The sequence below is a fragment of the Lepisma saccharinum genome, chromosome 9 (genome assembly GCF_977018435.1).
Source record: "Lepisma saccharinum chromosome 9, izLepSacc3.1, whole genome shotgun sequence".
NCBI lineage: Eukaryota > Metazoa > Arthropoda > Insecta > Zygentoma > Lepismatidae > Lepisma > Lepisma saccharinum.
The window spans coordinates 50,401,365-50,421,954 of NC_139237.1; the positions used below are offsets into that span (position 1 = coordinate 50,401,365).

Sequence of the window (20,590 nt, forward strand, 5' to 3'; positions counted from 1 at the left end):
TTCTGAAGGGGCAGTAGTCCCATCAGCCCCACCTATGTGTACGCAAGCGCATGTACATATCGTATGTATTGTTCGATTGATTTGGTTTATTTTACTTCGCCTTTCTGCCATGTTTGGCTAATTGCGAAGATGAGGATGAGTGATGAAAGAACACCCATGACCAGGGCGGGATTCGAACCCGGAACCATGGTGTTGTAGCGCGCTGTGCTAACCTCTCCGTTAAGGATATTGACTCGTATACATTGTGTATGTGTGGAGAGAGGGGGGGAGAGAGAGAGAGAGTCGTGGTGGTGCAGTCGGCAGGTTGTCTGAGTACCTCAAGGATGATTTTAAGTGGTAATTTTTCAAGTAACGCCCCTGTGACTCTGGGGTTAACCCAGCCTCTAAGAAACGGGTACCTGGGGGTTAAAGCGGCCCGGGCTTGGTGCTGCTCACATCACCACCACAAATAGCTGAAATTTTGAATGCGTGCTGCCTTGCCTCCCCATCTCCTCACGTGTATTTGCGATATGTTGCAATTTTCAAGGGGTTATGTATTACTCGTTACTGTCTTCTTGTGAAAGGATTTAATGAGAAACATTGCAAAACTCTGAAAAATGTTCGCAAAATACGAACTTTGTCCATTAAAGTTATTAGCCAAAATTATTAAATACTTGCAACATTCGCAAGCTGAGGCTACATACAGCCAGTTTCACAATGTCCAAGTGTGTTGTCCATTGAGGACATGTGCAAGCATGAACCGATTTTTGTATCATTTACATTGTCCCACGTTATTTAGCGTCGTTTCATTATTACTTTTGGATAATCGCGACGACGAGGATGAGTCATGAAGGGGGACACTTACAAAGAACACACATGCCCAGGCCGGGAATCGAACCCGGGAACGTCGGTGGCGACCTCGAAAGTCTACCAGTTACAGCTCTCGGCCACCAGGCCTGCATGAAGTCATACAGACATACATGCTCGTGTAACTTGCAATGTGCTACAGCAGATTGGTCAGGTATGCTTTAACACAGGTTTTGCAATAGAAATGAAATCTTTGTAAAAATAGTTTCGTGCATTGTGCACAGACATACTGCAGACAATATTATGTCACATACCCATCTTGTGCAACAGTCCTTGAAATTAAAGATGTTTGAGCAATGTATTGTTATTTCCTCGTGTATGAAATCATATGTTACCTGCAAAGAATGAAGAAATTTATTTTGTGTAACAATATTGATGTTCTCTTGTTTTGTTACTCGTTGCCATAGTGATATCGTAAAATATAGAGGGAATATGAATAAGTTTCTTGATATTCTTTTTTTATTTAATCTAAAATGTTGCAACGAGCTGGCAAGATTGGGAGCAGCTCTACTTGTCATCACGATAGCAAATTATAGTTAGTTCACTAACACGTAACTTGAAAACAAGGTTATAAACTCAAGGCTGGATATTCTATTTTCCCAACTAAATATTTGCCTCAATGCACTTTTTGGGATAACAATTACCCCAGTAAAAAGTGCAAATTTTTGGAAATAAAAAGTATCCATTACAAACGCACCGAAAATCAAAATGAGGAGACAAAAAATTAACGGAAATTTACTTAACTGTGCACCCTTACGGTAAGGTTTTATCTGAACAAAACTGGCTTCCTAAAGATAACTCCACCTTGATCCCTGTCCAAAGAGATAAACACACCTGGCCATTGCCATCTTAAGCTGGAACTCTTCGGCATTACACAAAATGGTTTCAGAGGGCATTAAATTATTATTACTAGCTATGAACATAAAGATATCAACATAGCTGTTTTGAGTTAAACAGATCCTATTAGAAATTTGCTAATTAAGACAAGTTAAAACTAAGCGACTGTAAGCAGCCATTTAGAATGACTAATAGGCTCTTCCATGGTCGTTAAGAAGATCGGGAGGGTAATTCGAAAATTCGGGAAACATACGAGCTCATTGTGAACAATGCTGCTGGTTAAATTGACTTATGCTGGTAATATTTGGAATAAGGATACGCGAATATTCGTGCAGAAGTTATCGTCTAGGTGCTCAAGTCGCTGGTAATCAACAGAGTTTGTTTCTTATTATTATTTATATTGGAGGTAACAATTGGATAAGTAGGCATATACTATGATTTAGATGTTGTGCATTTCTATTAGCTGTTCATTACGCATTATGACTGCAGTTATTTGACCGTACGCACAATTCTACACACATACGCTTATATACAATCTTGGTTTGATTGATTTTGTGTTTTAAGTCAACTTTATGCAAACTAAGGCTAATCGGGACTGGATCTACAGTTTAAAGTGGGATCCGAACCACTATGTGACTCAACCGGATATCGAACCCGGGACCCCTTGATTACAAGGCGACGACGCTACCACTGCGCCGACTGGGAGGCCCTACTTATACATACAATCTTGGGTACAAAAATATCTGAAACAAGAAAATAGTGAACTTTCTTTTCTGTTATAATTTTGACAGAAAGTCACCATAATACTTCAAACACATTATTTTGCTTGTCAGTAGACAATATGAAAATTATTGAGATTTTTAGAGTTCAAAGTTACAACACGCTAATAATCTTTAACAGTGGCGGCGATTGCGTTCCAAAACTAAGGGGACAAAGTGCCGAAACTGGTTGGGGGAGGGGCAAAGACAGTTTATTTTCCCTCGTAAATTAGGTTAGCATAGCGCGGGGGCAAGAGTGCCAAAAAGTTCGGGGGCAACTGCTCCCCTCGACCCCCATAATCACCGCCACTGATCTTAAACAAAAATTAACATCCGTTGGGCTTCTGAAACTCTGCATGAGTATTAAACGGAAGTAGTTCACAAAATTACCCGATTATATGTTTATAATGACAACTGCAGTTATTATCTTACTTAGCTTGGTCAATACTGAAGGAAAGAGAGAACATAAACACTCTTGATTTGGAACACAAAAGGTGTTTCAGTTCATTGTTGAGTGTGGTTTAAATTCACTTCTGAGAAATGGCATGATGACGAGAATATACGTATGTATATCCCTTTTGTGTTCCTTATGCAAAATAAAGTACAGAAGAAAATGTTCAAATGTAACATTTTGTTCGGAGATTGAGAATTGATTTATACGTTTAATGGTATAAGGTTCACAGGACTGAAAAACTACATCTTTTACGATGATGCATTTAAACGTTTCGTCTTGGCTCATCGAAAAAGATGCAGGAAGGTCATCGAAAGGCATCAAGGTACATCAAAACACATCAACTGATGCATTACAGTGCATCTCGACTGAAGGAAATCCTCAATTGCATCATTTTATGCAATTGGATGTTTCTTTTACGACATGACATACAAAAATGCACCAAAATGCATCACATGTGAATGTTATTCTTCGCAGAGGCCATACAACACACTTTAATGCATGAATCAATGCGTTCTGGTTCATCAATTGAGATGATGCATTTAGTTCTCTCTGTGTGGACACGTAACCACTACTTAACATCCCCAATTCAATGAAAAATTGTCCCAGCATACAATAATAGTAAGTATAAGTGAATAAATCGCAATAGTTGATTGATTGATTGATTGATTGATTTAGTTTATTTTACTTCTCGTTTTGGGCCTCTTGGCTAATTTGCGAAGATGGGGATGAGTGATGAAATGATGAAATTGATGAATGGACATTCACAAACAACCAAGCCGCGGGTTTCGAACCCGGGACCCTTGGCGTCGCAGTAAATCGCAATAGGATATACTTCTAAAACTGTTCTCTGCATTGCTCCGAAGGTGATGCTTTATATACGGCAGTGGCTGTGGTAAGCGCTCCCATCGAACCTGGCTTCCTACAGGTGCCAGGGAGATAGCCCAATTTAAATTTCCGTTATTAACCCATGTTATTTGCGAGAAGTTGCTTCACCTGGCCGTGACATAAAAATCCGAACCATGCTGAGAGAAAAATAACATGGAAATTCAGAGGAAGAAAATCCATTACATAAAACATTCCCACTAACCTTACCAGCGATATTAAACTTTAACTTGCTCGACATTCCATTAACCGACCAGGCAGATCTGAAAAATCATAAGCGCTAGTAATGTTAAAATAAAGTATTAATGCACTTCTAACAAAGATTCACTGTATTGATACTGTGAATATATTGCTTTGAACTGTAAGAATACAGTCAATTCTCTGCCATCCAACTATCGCAAAAATGGCAATGACCATTTATAAAGTATTACATACTGGTAGAAGCTACTGTAGAATTTACAGCATTCTACCGTTAAAACTTAACCGTCTATCTGTTGGATTACAAAAATTGAAGAACGCGATCGTTATTCATAATGATGATGTTGAATAACAATCAAATGAAATTGATAAAAAGACAAAAAACAAAGCAACATTCATGCCCAGGGTAGTGTTCGAATCCAGAATCATCACTGACGTGATTTGACACATTTTCCTCCTTGCGGATTCCGAGGTTTGCTCTTTGATTACAAAACAGAACATTTCCGAGAGGTGGCCTTGTAATCAAACAGGATTGATACAATCACTACACAGTCTAATCGTACTGTGGGAGTCACGTCAGTTGTGCTGTACTGCTTAGTAAAAATGGAATCTTACAGCAACGAAGAGTACATTTTACCAACTAGGACGACGTTTACAAACAATGAAGTCAGTGGCGGCTTGTAACCACACATTTGCAATTATCTCAAAAACGGCTCGTTTGAAGACCCATGTTTACTCAGATATTTTTGCTTCTATTATCGTGTACTTTCAACTGTGTCAGTTTGCGCTATTACTTATGATACACCCTGTATATATAACTGCTCTTACATACTTCTCGACTAGAAATCAGAGACAGATTGAGGGGGAGATAGAGGGAGGGAACGACAGAGAAAGAAATAATGTAGTGATGACTTTTACCCTTCGGGAAATGCACTACATCCTATGTGCAGCAAAATCCTGCAGTGCGGTGGGGGAGGGGGCAGAGGTAAACAGGGGATCGTTACCATCCATGTAATATAGTGTTCGTAAACATGTGTACGACAAACAATAAACGTGTAGCACTGCAGAGTAAATAAAAGGAAAGGACCACCTTGTTACCTGAGTTTCTTTTAAGTCTACTTTAAAACAGAAACGCTAATATGAGGTGGGCCTACAATTTAATGTGGGATTCAAACCACCAGGAATGCAATTTTAACGTTTGAAAATATTACAGAATGAAGCACAAAAACATTTTTCTTTATGCCGATTGTTTTTCTTAAATTAAGCATGCGGGGATTTAGTACACCAGCCCGACAACAACATGGTATCAAAACATCAATTTTCAACAAAAGTGGACTTTGTTTTTTCATTGTACCCTTCATTTGTTACTAATTTTAATTTGGCTAACATGGAATAGTTTTTCGGATTCTAACTTCTGTTTAGAACTCCACAACCACAAACTAAACATCAATTTCTTTCTAAGCACGAATATTTCTTACCTAGATCTGACTTTCACTACGATACTTACAAGCCAGACTTAACAAATCAATTCTAACACTTCAGACATTTCTTTTGGCAAGTACGTGTATTTTATGTTCAACACGAGCACTGTTATGTAGAGGTATATAAATAGAGGGGGCTTTTGGTAATCTTTTGCGGGAAGGCCCAGAATTTGTAGATCCGGCACTGTCCCAGAATTCCGATTTCTATGTAGTGCATTGACGACAGATAGACGATATCGAAATATATACACCAGGAAATGTACAGCTGTTATGAAGAAGTATAGGAGCTATTAGCCTTGAAAGAGAGGTCTTATGTATAGTAACAAGAAAGGAAATGTCTACATATTGAGCAAGTCATGGGACTAAATGTTTTATACAATGGATCCAGGCTTTGTATGCATTCACCAGGGAATTTCGTTCTCTCCTGTTTCAGTGGAGCACTTGAGGAACTACTGCTTTCTCGACTTAACTAATGGAAGCGACCCTTTTCCTTTCCTACATGCAACCCTCGACCATCGTCAAAATCACAATCAATTTCCATATCTTTGTCTATCTCAAGTGTGTTAACCTGGCAGGACGCGCACTGGATAAACAAAAGAAGAAAAAAATACTTCTTAACTCCGATTTTTAATTGTTTTAAAGGATGTAAATAGTAATAACTTCATTGATTAATCTAATTTTCTTAATTTTGAGCATTTTCATTGAATCACACAATTCATAAAAATGAGTGGTCTAAGGGAAATTTACCCAGGTAATGTTCCTAAGGTCCTGAAAGCGGAACTAAGGAAGTAACTAAAAGCCTATTCAAGATCCTGACACTCGGAAGGGTTCACTGGAAAGATACTCAAAGCGTGGCCTCAGACACTGATAGAAAGTGATAAAAATCTATTTCTAAATCGGCTTGGTAATTTTTACCCACAAAACGCCACGTTTTGTGTTATGTTCTACAACACAACTAAACTGGCCTTGTTCAAATATCAGCACCAACAGCATGGGCCCCTTTCTTGAAAGAGTGGAATTGGAAGTTTCAAAATATCGAAGGGACGCTTTACAAACATCAACAATAACCTCACGTGTCTTAATTGTCAAACTCTTCTCCAACTCGAAGAAGTTAGAAGTCATAGAAATTCGTCTCTCACCATTTTTAGCTACCTTCAACCCAATAACACTGCATTCGCAATAAGGTTTACAAACCATGCTTTCCCTTGAAAATAAATCCGAGCCTCGAATGGGCAGATATGTGCAAATAAGCGAGATAATTCTTCCGGGACTTTCGAGATGAGAAAGAAGAAACAATCACAGGACCAAATTAAAAGTCAGGAACTTTTTCCCTTCTTGCATATGCCAGAAAGAAACAGATATTTGAATGGAAGGGAAACTTTTTTGAGAAAAATAACTCTTTCTCTTCGACGATTATGAGATTTCATAATTAATCTCATGCATAATGCTTATCTGTATGGCTTTGCTGAAATTGTGCAGAAAGGAACTTCAGAGGGAAATGGAGATATTAAAGAATATGAGAAAATCTTGACTGTATTAAAAGGAAATTGCTTCATATTCCACTTTGTGCGTGGTGCGCTTGCTTCCATGTTATTGCATTTTTATATTGGATTTTCCTTGTGCGATTAGACATAAACGAATTAACTGTAAACTCGCTTCTTGAGTTTTCGTGAAGCACCTCTCGATTTAGTTTCAGGAAGATGTTATTTCTTGAAGCAGAAAAATTTCATACAAAATCACACGCATACACATACCTTGTGGGCCAAACAAAACTATACTCAAACTAAAGGAAGCGTGTTCGGTGTAGGCAAGTATATGTGTATCGTCCATGTTACAATGTGGGTAAATAAGCGTACAATCACAATGTGTCTGACAATCCATTGCTTGATTATGTGTTGGAAGCAGGATCGTTAAACGTCTAGGTACCCATAAATTCTATTGGGTTACTTTGGGTCCCATAACAGGACCATCCTCGTACAATTTAAATTCTGTCCAAGTTGAGTATTGTTTCATTTCAATACAGAACTTGGACCGTGTTTAAACTGATCCGGATAAAAGGTTCCCGGACCGTACTGAAATACTTTAAGCACAAAAAGGTTCTTTATGGTCTAGAACCCATTTACACTTGTTGATTTTCTTTTCCGGACGTGAAATTGAATTTATTTAAAGTTACTGGACCTATAACAACTGTGGTTGGAAGTGACATCTCCCACGCTTGGATCACTCAGCCACAGAGGTCTGTGGTTTCACAGGAAAAGAACGGATCAGACTTTCTTCTATACATGCAAGGGTGGATTTTGACAAGTTCCTGAAATTTTCTCTTATACCTTTCCTTTTGTGAGACATAATTGGTCATTTATAAAAGTGAAAACATGGGTGAAACTATAGTTATTAACTGTGATAATCAATTAACTTCAAACACCAATACTCTATGTCGAATTTCCTAACACCAAAATCCGAATGTGCAACTCCATTCTTACTAGCAACAATAAGAATATTACTAGAAGAAAGAGGACAAATAAATAAATTGACAAAAATCTTAAATCTCTCTCACTTTCGGTTAATTGAATAATGATTAGCGGAAATGGATGAAGAGATACTCACATTGACGAACATAGTCTGGAAATGGATGAAGAGATGCTCACAATGACAAACATAGTCCGGAAATGGATGAAGGGATAATCACAATGACAAACATGGTCTGGAAATGGATGAAGAGATGCTCACAATGATAAACATAGTCTGGAAATTGATGAAGAGATGCTCACAATGACAAACATAGTCTGGAAATGGATGAAGGGATAATCACAATGACAAACATAGTCTGGAAATGGATGAAGAAATACTCACAATGACAAACATGGTGTGGAAATGGATGAAGAGATGCTCACAATGATAAACATAGTCTGGAAATTGATGAAGAGATGCTCACAATGACAAACATAGTCTGGAAATGGATGAAGGGATAATCACAATGACAAACATAGTCTGGAAATGGATGAAGAGACGCTCACAATGACAAACATAGTCTGGAAATTGATGAAGAGATACAATGACAAACATAGTCTGGAAATGGGTAAAAAGATACTCACAATGACAAACATAGTCTGGAAATGTTTGAAGAGATACTCACAATGACAAACATAGTCTGGAAATGGATGAAGAGATACTCACAATGACAAACATAGTTTGGAAATGGATGAAGAAATACTCACAATGTCAAACATAGTCTGGAAATGGATGAAGTTGTACTCACAATGACAAACGTAGTCTGTGATTCAAAGCTTGAACCTTACGTTGGTTGTGTGGCTTCTTGCATTTAAGAATGGTGATTAGGGTTTTAAAACCTGTGATTTGGGTGGTTTATATATATATATATATATATATGCGCATGACGGAGGAACCTAATAAATACATTCCCCGGTACCAACTCCAGCGAAAGTGGATCGTTTTATACGTGATATCATACACTGGGAGGGGGGACTTTATAACCACGAGAGCTTAACGGAGAACCGCGGAATAATAAGGGCCATATATTTAAGCCGCTTTCGGGGAAGTTTTTAAAAAGTTCCCAACTTAAAGAAGGCCCACTAAGGCAGGAAGAAATGGAGGGAGGGGGTTGGTGAGAGTCGAGTCATGTGATGTAGGAGGAAAGAGAGCTTTTACACCTTCTTTCCCGAAAGAAGCGGGAAGCAAATTGCGTCACTTTGGTCGTCGTCCAATGAATTGATTGCCACTTCGTTAGCATAAACAGCCCGGAACAGGGGAACCGGCGATTCCTTTTCCATAAGTTCTCTCATGCGTGGGGAGCTTTTGAGGGTTGTTGGGTGGTTGAGGGGGGGCTGTTCCCAAGCCGCTCTCTCTCCAAAGCGTCACGTTCTTCGCCCGTGAAGTTATGCCGATGGGTATTGTAAGCGGGAAGAGTTGAAAGTTTGGCTCCTTTCTGGAAACTGACCACTGCGTGGCTCAGCAAGCTATCAAGAGCTGGTGTCGAATACTTGGTCTTACACTGAAACACTCTTCGGAAACCTTTCGGCTTGCGGTAACTGTTTGAAGTACTTCCTTCTCTCTCTACCTCTCCTCTTCCCGTTGTTAGGTTAGCGCGCTACTTCGCCAGGGGTCTCTGGTTCGAATTCCGGTCTGGACATGGGTGCTCTTTGTATGTCCCTTCATCAATTTCACCATACCTTCGCAATAAACCAAAAATGGTAGAACTGCGAAGTAAAATAAACCAAGTCAATAAACAATAAATAATTCTTCTCTTCCCTAATGTTCCTCCACTATTCTTCTTTCTCCTGTTGCTTTATTAGCTACCCCTTTTTTCCCTTCTATTCTTAGCTACCCTTCCTTTCACCTACCTTCATTCTACATTCCAACATCTCTTTCCCCTTTCTCTTCATTCCCCTCATTCATCTTCAGTTCTACCTACATCTCTCTCTGTTTCTCTATCCTACTCTTCCTCCCCTTTCTCTACTATTTCTCCATCTCCTTTTTCTCTAACCCTACTTCCCTCTCCCCGTCTTTCTAATGTCAACCTTCTCCTTTGTATTTATTCCTACTTCTACGGGGTGGTTTCAACCTCTCTTGTTCACTTCTCTTTCTTCCCTACATCTAATTCTCCCCTCCCTCACTCTTTATTTACTCCTTTCCATGCTCTTTGCCCGTTTCTGTATCCCCCATTTTCTGGTAATGTCTCCCCTCTCACGCGCGCTCTGTGTGTGTCTGTGTGTTGCTCACTTTCCTTACTTCAATCTAGGTCTTTTTACCTACTTTCTACTCTCCATCTCTAATTTTCACCCAATATGAGTTCATGTAAGAATAAAATAATATTCTACCTCATCCGTGTGGTGGATAAGTAACCATAACGTCCTGCGAAGACAAAGGTTCGAATTAAATCTTGAACTTCTATTTGTATCTATTTCCTCATCTATCAAACTATTCGCATCTCGACTAACCTACATAGATAAAGAAGTGATATTAAAAGTGCAAACACAAACATAGCGAGGCTTGTACTATTGTTTGGCAACACTAGAAAAACTAATACTTTCTCTCATCGTTTTTATCACTCTGAAAAGCATATTAGAGAAAATAAGGAAAGCTTTGACCAAAATTAAGTCGAAAGTTTGGTCAAAGCTCTCTTGATTTCCTCTCATGTCCTTTCAGAGATATATGACAAAACTTAAGTCTTATATTAGGTCGAAGTTCTCTCTATTTTCTCTAGTGACCTTTTCAGAGAGATTTGAACAAACTTGTTTAAAGTTTGCACAAAGCTCTCTCTCTGTTCCTCCAATGTTCTTCAAATTTTAAGTTTGGTTATACTAAAGTATAGCAGAAGATGATGGTTTGGTTATATATATCCGATCAGAGACACTGATAGTTTCAGTATTGTTGTCAACCAACACTACATGCTTCGTTATTTATATTTGTGCTTGCAGATTAGCGTTTTAGTACCATGAAGAAAAGTCCTGCATGGGTGATACGAAGGCTGGCGTGCATGTTGCCGTTTATAGGGCCTGCCAGACACGAAACGCAAATCAGAGATAACATCAGGCGTCACGAAAGCTGATCAGCCATTGTTGTACAATCCATCAGGGGAAATGAATGGCTAAAGGGTGTGCATGGCCTCAGTTCGTGACCATACTAGTTACATGTTACCTCTATATGCACTGCATCTTTACTAACGCTCGCCCCTGCTTTCAAATGTGATAACAAGCTAATGTCATGTAACCTATAAGTGATTGATATATGCACGCTCTCTCTACTTTTTTTTACGCATTCTGCAACAGGTGAGGTGTTGTGTATTCAAGTAAGAAGACAGGAGAAGTAATTGCAATGACAACTCAATATAAACGTGCCAAGTACGGACACAGAAGTCACATACAACGTTATTTTGTATCGCTGTGCAGTCGAAGTGCTCCGAATCGAAAGGTTTCCAAGTAGTACAGTTGTCACTTTTCTCGCCAGGTGTCAGTTAGGACGTCACCCACTGCGCTCTCCGGCGTAGGCGCGAAACACAAAAGAAGAAGAAAACATCATATAAAGTTTCGAGCTTATTTAGTACTTCGTTGAAAGTGCGAGAGATGATATCGCATTGTACAGTATTTCTAAATACAGTGTTACCGATAAAATGTCCAAATAGCTTGTATGTGGGTAATAACTGCAACAATGATAAATAAATGAAAAGTTTGATAGTGAACGCACACAGTTTTGTGATTAAAAATGATTAATGTTACACCAGTGGCACATCAGAATTGAAAGGAAATGATAATTTAGAAACGGTTGTTACCTTCCCATTACTCTCACTTCTTAATCTTAAACATGTTTCGCTTATTGTTCTCAGATGTTAATACGAAATATGTAAAATAAATATAATGATGTTAATATAATGATTATACAGGACACCTGTACTTCAGACTAAAGAACGAAAATATGATTTTGTAAGACCTAAAAAATGATTTTAGGCCCAGCGAATAATGGCCCGGCATCCATCTAGATACGGCCTTGCACACACACATACATACATCTCAAATTTCACTACGAGAATCTCTGCAAGAGAGCAAGGAAAGGAAAGGAAAATACACTAAAAAGATTGTGTAACTCAATTTCGAAATTTTAGCTTAGTACGCAGTTCCTACACTGGATGCTTGCTGGTATTATGGACTTAAATACTTAACCAAACTGAGGCCAGCAGTGAAAAAAAAATACATATCGCTTCTTTTCCCCATCTTTGCTAGAAGCGAACCATGGGCCATGATGAATCTGCACGAGGCAACGTCAGCTAAATGCCACTGAGTTGCTGACGCGGCTGAAGGGGTCGCTGCTCGTAAAATAAAAGAAATCCGACGAAAGCCGCTAATGTGGCGATGGAGGAGAAGAAAAAATGATGACATTGATGCCGAAGCGCCAAGACGAGGTCCATTGGCATCTGCCATAGCGCGAGCGTGGTCCTGGTCGAGGGCGGGGAGTGGCTGTTATGGGGAAAGTAAGGAAGCAAGGGGTGAAAGCAATGAGTGAGCTAGTTGGGAAGAACTACTGCTTGAAGAGGTAACTAAATTCAAATACGAGGGCAAGCCAGAAAGAAAGGATTCCTATTCAATTGTGACAATTCTCCTCTGGTTTAATGAAGTTCGGAACTATACCACCAGATGGCAGCAGCGTACAGTTCTAGATTTGCCATTTGCTTTCACAGCATTTTGATAAATGTATTTTATATTCTTTGAAAGGATAAGAGATAATAACCGCAGGAAATTGACATGTACGACTCACTGAAACATTAACTTTTTTTTCTGTACCAGTGTAATTATATTTTTCTCTCCCACGCTATTTTATTTAAATATGTTCTACATTATTACTCGTAAGAGAAATTCACAGTAAACAGGAGTAGCAGCATGTAAATTTCTCCACAGAAATTTCTCCGAGGAAAGAGCCCAGTCGATATCCTATACGAAGGTATATGTGTATGCTATTGCTAACTGCTAGATGATACACTTAAAATAAAATATGAAACATTTGCAGGCCTATCTAAAGGTCTGTATTTCATCTTCATATACAGTTTGCATACCTAATGAAAGTATTGGAACCATTTCCGCAGCGATAGATTTTACAAGTATAAATCATAAATTTCCCAAAAGGTCAGTGGAGAAGTTTACATAATATTATACTGCATAATCTATATTCATACAGTGATATTATTAGAATAGTAAAATCAACAATACTTCGGTGCGCAGGACAGATGGAAGACATATGTTGCTGTGGCGATTTACCTTCGGATTTAGGAATGCCAGAGATTTAGCAAGTTAGTTCAAATTGTTACACAAAATAAAACCGTAACATAACTGTGTTGCAAAACTTCTATTACGTGTGCATAATTCGATAAATGTACGTTAATTGAAGCCTTTTTAGTGGGCAAAGTACGTAGAATTTGACATCCACGCAATCTGTATTGTTTAATATTAATTTTTTTATATACACAAAGCAAAGTAAGTTAATTTAGACGCAATCGTGTACGCTTTTAAATCCGAACTATTGGACTAGCTCTGTTTGCACTTGGCCCTTCAACAGGTGGAATATAATCTGGTAAGTGTCACTTACTGTTCACGTTCGAGACGCAAGATTTCAAATATATGTTAATGCCAGAAATGCCGTGAGAAAATGTCTGGAAGACCAGAATTTGTCTTTTCATATCAATAAGGTTCTAAAATATGTTTCACAAAAATGTCACTTTGAATCCACGTTAGTTACAAGACAACATAATAAAACAATCTCAGCAGTATATATGTAATTTTCTGAAGCTGGTCCTGACACACGTGTACTAACAAACAACAAACATATCCTAGGAACTTACCTGTTTCATATATGTAATATTATTAATATCCATTCCAAGAGAACGATTTAAGAGATTGATCAGTGGAAACTGAATTTGGCTGTATTTTCCATTTTACTGGTTAACTGTCAAGGTATAGACTAAGCCTAAATGACCAGTAAAACTGGTGTATAAAATATCGTGACTACGAACTGTTGAATCGTTTAGTGACTAATAATAATTGAGATGACAATTGGATTTTACCATCAATAATTAACTATGCGTGATAAAACGAAAGATCTCCAAGCTAAGATTATGTTACGAAAATCAAATGGCATCCTAGGGACGTACATCTAGACAAGCAATACAACGCAGAAACGCATTTGTGATTTCATTTTGGGATTAGTTCCAAGTTATTTTAAGCTGTACCAATCAGTATAATACATGAGTAGCTTTGGCAATACTTACACGTTAATGGGTGAATCCAACCGCAATAGCCCCTTTACATACGACATGAATACGCGCGGATTTGTGTTTCTTTACTTGCTCTTTCCTACGACGATGAATTACCGTTTGTATTGTTTAACACATTCATAACCAGCAACAATGGATTTCTGAAGGATTGGAAACGTCCAGGAACATAGGCGACAACTTCTTATGAACCTCTCCAATTGGGAGACCACTTTAACAGTCTCGATTAGCCTATTCGAGCATAAACTGTACTTGAATAACGTTCCACCTTTGGGATCAGAGAAGAACAGCAGACAAAGTGAAGAAAAATGCACGCAATCAAGTGCAAGTTCGCCCACTAAGATGGAACTGTAGAGGAGCCAAGTTACTTGCTCGCGAATATACTACTTAATTGCTCTGCAGACACGGAAAATGAAAATTTTTACGTTATATAACTTCTCTATATATCATAAATAAAATACATTATTAGTATGTCGAACAATATCTGCATGTGCCGGCCTCGTGGCGGAGTGGTTATCACATCGCGCTACGACACCAGGGGTCCCGGTTTCGAATCCCGGCCTGGGCATGGATATTTGTGAGTGTCCATTCATCAATTTCATCATATCCATCATCCACATCTTCGCAAATTAGCCAAAAGTGGCACAAAAAGCGATGTAAAATAAACCAAGTCAATCAATCAATCAACATCAGGTTACAATTGGTCAATTTAATTTTCCAGCTTTTGTATTTAAATCTTGGTTGAGACTACTTCAACAATGCACATGCCCTTACTGGCGAGACCTCACAAGATACACGAAAAGTGACGAAAGTGTCAAGGTTAGGAATTATCCTGCTTTCTTCCGCTACACGACGCCAATTGGAGAAGCAGGGCGAAGAGAACTTTTCGCCTCAAGAAATTGTCTGCTTCCTCCTGAGTGGGCGAGCTTCAACTATTCCGCTCTCACAGCGTCTGCCGCTTCGCCTTCAGTAGACGTCCAGCCTAATCGACTACATCACGCGTCCTATAATTTTAAATTCACTTTACCTGCTTCCAAGTTGCTATATTTATGAAATCAAAATAACATCTTCATTGTATCTATCTCAAGACACAATAGTCTCATACCACACAGAGAAAACCACATGCATTTTTATTTGATGGACTATAAATGCATCGATTGATGGACTTAAATTACTTTGTCACGAAATAGGTTTACTGTTAGATGCATGATAACATCAAAGTATTATATATATATATATATATATATATATATATATATTGATTGATTTGATTGATTTAGTTTATTTTACTTAGCGTTTTGTGCCTCTTGGCTAATTTGCGAAGATGGGGATGAGTGATGAAATTATGAAATTGATGAATGGACATTCACAAACAACCAAGCCCGACCGGGATTCGAACCCGGGACCCTTGGCGTCGCAGCGCGATGTGCTAACCACTCGGCCACAGGGTCGGGCATATATATATATATATATATATATATATATATATATATATAATATTTCTTCCTATGTCGAGCTCTAGTTTAAATGTGTTTTTGATGCAAGTCCCTGCATCTTTCGGTGTGAACGATGCAGTACAAAAGTATAAAATGAAAGTGCAAAATATAATTTCAAAAAATTAGAGTACTCACCACCGCGGTTTTCACTGTCCGCTGGTTTCACTTGGATAGGACGGTTCATCTGCAAAAACGGATAAAACCACATTGAGTGGCAAATAATCGAAACACTCATTAAATTATTAGTATTGTAAACGAATGAGTAAAGTTACACAACCATTCAGGGAAAAAAAACTATTCAATCTTTTTTCCACAAATATTTGAAATTGAAGGAAAGAAGCGTTATTTCCAATGAAATTTTTCTAGTCTTACAAGCAAACGTGTAACTCATCTCTTTGAAATTATTGTGTCCGATCCGTTCAATTTATACATTTTAGTGTGTCAAACGGAACAGAAGCTGAAGAAGTTTTGATGCATTTCTCTGTGCATTTTGATGAACCAAAATGCACCATTAGTAAAATGCAAATTTTTGTCAATTAACAAATTTTGTATTCTGTGTATATACTTTAATATTTAAAAGAGGAATCTGATATATTTTCTCCATGCTCATTAGTATTTTTTAAAAATATGGTTTTAACATTTTTTTAATGTATTTAATACACAAAAACATATTCTCAACAAAAGTTGAAAATGAAAAAAATCATACTTTTTATATGATAAGAGTTCAAACTAATATTTCGGACGAAAAAAACCCTGATATCTGAAGTTGATATCAGAATTTTATGAAACCGCTTCTTTTTAGGATAAACAAAATTTTGTATAATCCAGAATTCACTATAAAGGTTGAGTGGCGAAATAATTGCATAAGTCAGTCCGTAAATTTTCGTTGCCATCCAACTATCACAATGAAAAGAACCATGGCCTTTTTTAATTAAAGGTAAGTACAGTCATGGTCACTTCTGGGTTGTAATAACCCCATTGAAAGTCAGTAGGGCTGCTACAATCGAGAATTGTCCGTGACTGTACAATGAAATGAAATATTCATGAAGGTTCTGGGAGATTTGGTTGATTTATTTGGCGCTTTAAGTCCATTTTATGCACAGTAAGGCTAATCGGGACTGGGCCTACAGTTTAAAGTGGGATCGGAACAACTATGTGCCTCCACAGGGTATCGAACCCGGAACCCCTTGATTACAAGGCGACGACAGGTTCTTGGAAAAAATTCTAAGCGTATCTATTTTTTGAGAACTTGTAATATGGTTACAATTATCCGAAACGGGATGCATTTTCGAAAAGGCAGTCGTCGAAACAAACGGAACCCAATAATGCAAAAGGTTCACTTCCTGTAACAACCTTTATGCATTAAGTGACCTTAAACCGGTGAACTTTACTAAGTGTAGGAGGCAATAAACAGGCAAAACTAGGGTAAATGAACCATAGACGAACTAATTTATTGGAGGAATAGTGTGTTATGATCCCTAAGTGCGTCGAACGGTGTCAAATCCATAACGTCCCTTTGAAAAAGCAAAACGGGTAGGTGGGGAGTAAAGCCAGAGGCTTTATTGGCGAATAAACGAAAGCTTGTGCCTTTGCTAATGCCCCAACTTTCGACCCATACCGAAAGGGGGGGACACCTGCTATATGCATAACAGCTTAATACAACATGCAGGCGTTATGGGCAGATAATCGAAGCTATATTAACGTGGAAGAACGCGTCTCAGGACCATACCTGCATCTACCCCTTCCCCCAGTAGACAACATGTGCTGCAAAGCCGGTCATAAATGCAGCAGACTCCATCAGAACCTTCGGCCGGTCGCTGTTCAATTTAGTGACGGTTTGAAGCGTTTGTACGAGCACAGGAACGCAGCACAACAGACCGTACCAAAGTATTCCGGATAGCTGCATAATAGCCTTCAAATTAGAACCGTAAATAGCCCAGATAACAGGGTAATGCACGTGCCAAATTGGAATACGATTGCAGCAATACTCCCAGGGGGGTGGAACGTAACGTGTTTTGTCTAATGGAAAAGAATCAAAAACAGCGTCAATTTTCGGACGAAGGAATGGAGGGAATGAAAATGTTAAACTCGTCAACCAATCGCATGTCTCCCTCGCCTCATGTTTATAGGTGTTGGCCGGACCTGTGATTGACCATACGGGGGAACACAACATAAAACAGGGCCATGCACGCCCAGTGGACGAAAAAAAAGGGTGCCTTGATTGCGGCTAGACAGCTGGGTCGGATGTTTTTAGAGTCCCGCACAAACAAGGCAGTGCCTTTATTGCTCGGGGTCGGTTCAATATGGAGATTGCGATTGGCTCGTTTTTTATAGTATTTTTAAATCCAAGATGGCTCAGTAACTATTTTAACCGCAGCTTGAATAACACCCACCTGATCAACACATCCATTCCTAACAAAAAAGAAAAAATAATTGAAAATCAATAGACTTCGTCGTGATTAAACTCTCAGTTCAACAAAGAACTTCCATGCAGTTTGCTACGATTCACACATCAGGTTTAAAACTGTCAATACACTTTCATTTAGAAATTACGCAACAATATTTTGCCAAATAGTCGGTAGATACTCACGTGAAACTTCAGGATCTCCTAACATTTGCTTACGAAGTTTTAATCAAACATTCTACTTGTATATACTTTCATGTGAAGGCCCTAACAAATTTTAACTAAAACCTCTCAACGATTCAAGTATCATGTTTTAAAAAAGTTTTCTATAAACTTTCATAAGAGTAACCAATATATTTGACCAGTAGCGGGAAATGGGTTCCAAAACTAGGAGGTCAAGAACAGTTTCTCTCCCTTGCTTGATAAGGTAGAATTCCCCATGATCCACATATAAAGTTATATTCAAGGGACCACTATACTTTCACGTGAATAATCCAACACATTTAAACTAAAATTATCATAGAATTCCCTACGATTGACGTATCACGTTTTAATAAAATAGTCGACAGACTTGCAATTGTATAACCCAGCAAGGTTTAGCCATTATCTTCAGAGAATTCGTGCGATCAATTAACCAGACATTTGATAGAATTTCACATGAATAACCGAACAAGTTCAAACTAGTACTTCAATAGAATTCTCTACGATTCATGTATCAAGTTCTGACCAAACATTCAATAGAATTTCAGAGATAACAGAACAAGTTTAGGCCATTTTCTCCATAGAATTCATACGATCAACACCTCGATTTGTAACCAAAGATTGGTTAGAATTTCACGTGAATAACCCAACAAAATATAAACAAAAACTCAATAGCATTCTCTCCTAATGCATGTATCAAGTTTTAACCAAACATTCAATATAATTTCTTGTGAATAACCAAAAAAGTTTAAACTAAAACCACCAACACATCCAAACTTGACTAAATTGTCAAGGAACTTTCATGCAATCAATACAAAACTCGTTACATTGCTATTCCAACGATTCGTTTATAGTAATAATAAATGATACACGTTACATTATGAAGCAATATATGCATAATACAATCAGCTGTGCGTAATGTTTCTGAGCGTACTCACACGCACAAACGCATGACTACGTCAGCGCAAGCACTGTCAATTGTTAGAGCGCACACGGGCACATTTAATAACATGTACTGGGAGCAGCGTAACATTCGCTGGCATACGCATATGGTCGAAATGGAGGGAGCATGTGGTAAACTCTCCCCCTCCCCACGGGCGATTGTTCAGAGGAGTGTATCGCTCACGCACACGCACTTACGCAAACTAACCCCTTCGCTGAGATAACAGAATGGCTAAGCAAATTCGGAACTCCTTTGTTGACACACGCTATGATACATTTGCTGGCAGGGGACCATGTGCATAATGGCTGTATCAACGCTACGGGTGATGTATGGTACACTGAAAGGATGATTGCGTCAAATATATTTTATGCTTTTCTTCTTATTTTTTTTACAATATATGTTTCTTTAGGATAATCGCAACGAACGTCATATTGTGAAACTGACAGCATATATGCTTGAATAGTTGTTTTAAGCCCACTTTATGACAGTTAGGCTAATCGGGACTGGAGCTACAGTTTAAAGTGAGATCTGAACCACTGTGCAATATGCCTGCACCGGGTATCCAACCCGGGACCCCTTCATTACAAGTCGACAAAGTTAACACTACTCCATTGGGAGACAACAGCATATATACAACTTATTATCAAGAAATGCTTAACAACTGTTATTGTTGACGAAGGAAATAATATGATATTTATGAAAAGCGTCTCGTTTCGTTAGTCACGCAGTGAATACTTGCAAAGAACTATGTTTACAAGTTCGTATATAGAGTTATAGGACTGCATAAAAACGGCTAAATTTATTTATTTATGTTTTTGAATTTTTATTGTTTAGCGTCGCATTTCTGCCATTATTGATTAATTGCGACAATGAGTATAAGCAGACGAAATTGATGAAGAGAGACGCAGTAAGAACATTCAAGGCGAAACTCGAACCTGGGAACCTTTGACCACTACGAAACCGACTATCTTTCTTGCATCTTTCTGTTGGGCCAATAAGAGTTTCCTAATGCAATAAGAGTAGATAAAAGAATTCAAATTAGATCCGAGCCACTAAGTGCCTCCACCGAGTATCGAACCCGGAATCCCTTGATTACAAAGCGATGACGTTGCTACTATGCCATCGTGAAGGCCAGTTAATAACTAGTAGTAGTGGTAATATTAATAACAATAATGAAAAAGATAATAATGTGCATTTATCTGTTTCAAAAGGAGAGAGTGCTTCCCAGTAGCCTCTAAAAGAAAAGTTTAATTTCGGGTTCGATACCCGGTGGAGGCACATATTGGTTCGGATCTCACTGTAGATCCAGTCCCAATT

At 38.4% G+C, this 20,590-nt stretch overlaps 1 protein-coding gene across 17 annotated transcripts in view; it reads right to left on the reverse strand.

The window, feature by feature from the left end:
• Window positions 1–20,590, reverse strand: part of bru3 (CUGBP Elav-like family member bruno 3) — a 725,341-nt gene that overhangs the window by 271,932 nt on the left and 432,819 nt on the right. For all 17 annotated transcript variants that reach the window (XR_014442124.1, XM_083128184.1, XM_083128182.1 and 14 more), the window contains exon 2: window positions 15,861–15,909. Coding sequence is in view for 16 of the 17 variants with exons in the window: in XM_083128184.1 (XP_082984310.1) it covers window positions 15,861–15,909 (49 nt within the window). In the remaining variant the exon portion in view is untranslated. The remainder of the gene's footprint in view (window positions 1–15,860; window positions 15,910–20,590) is intronic.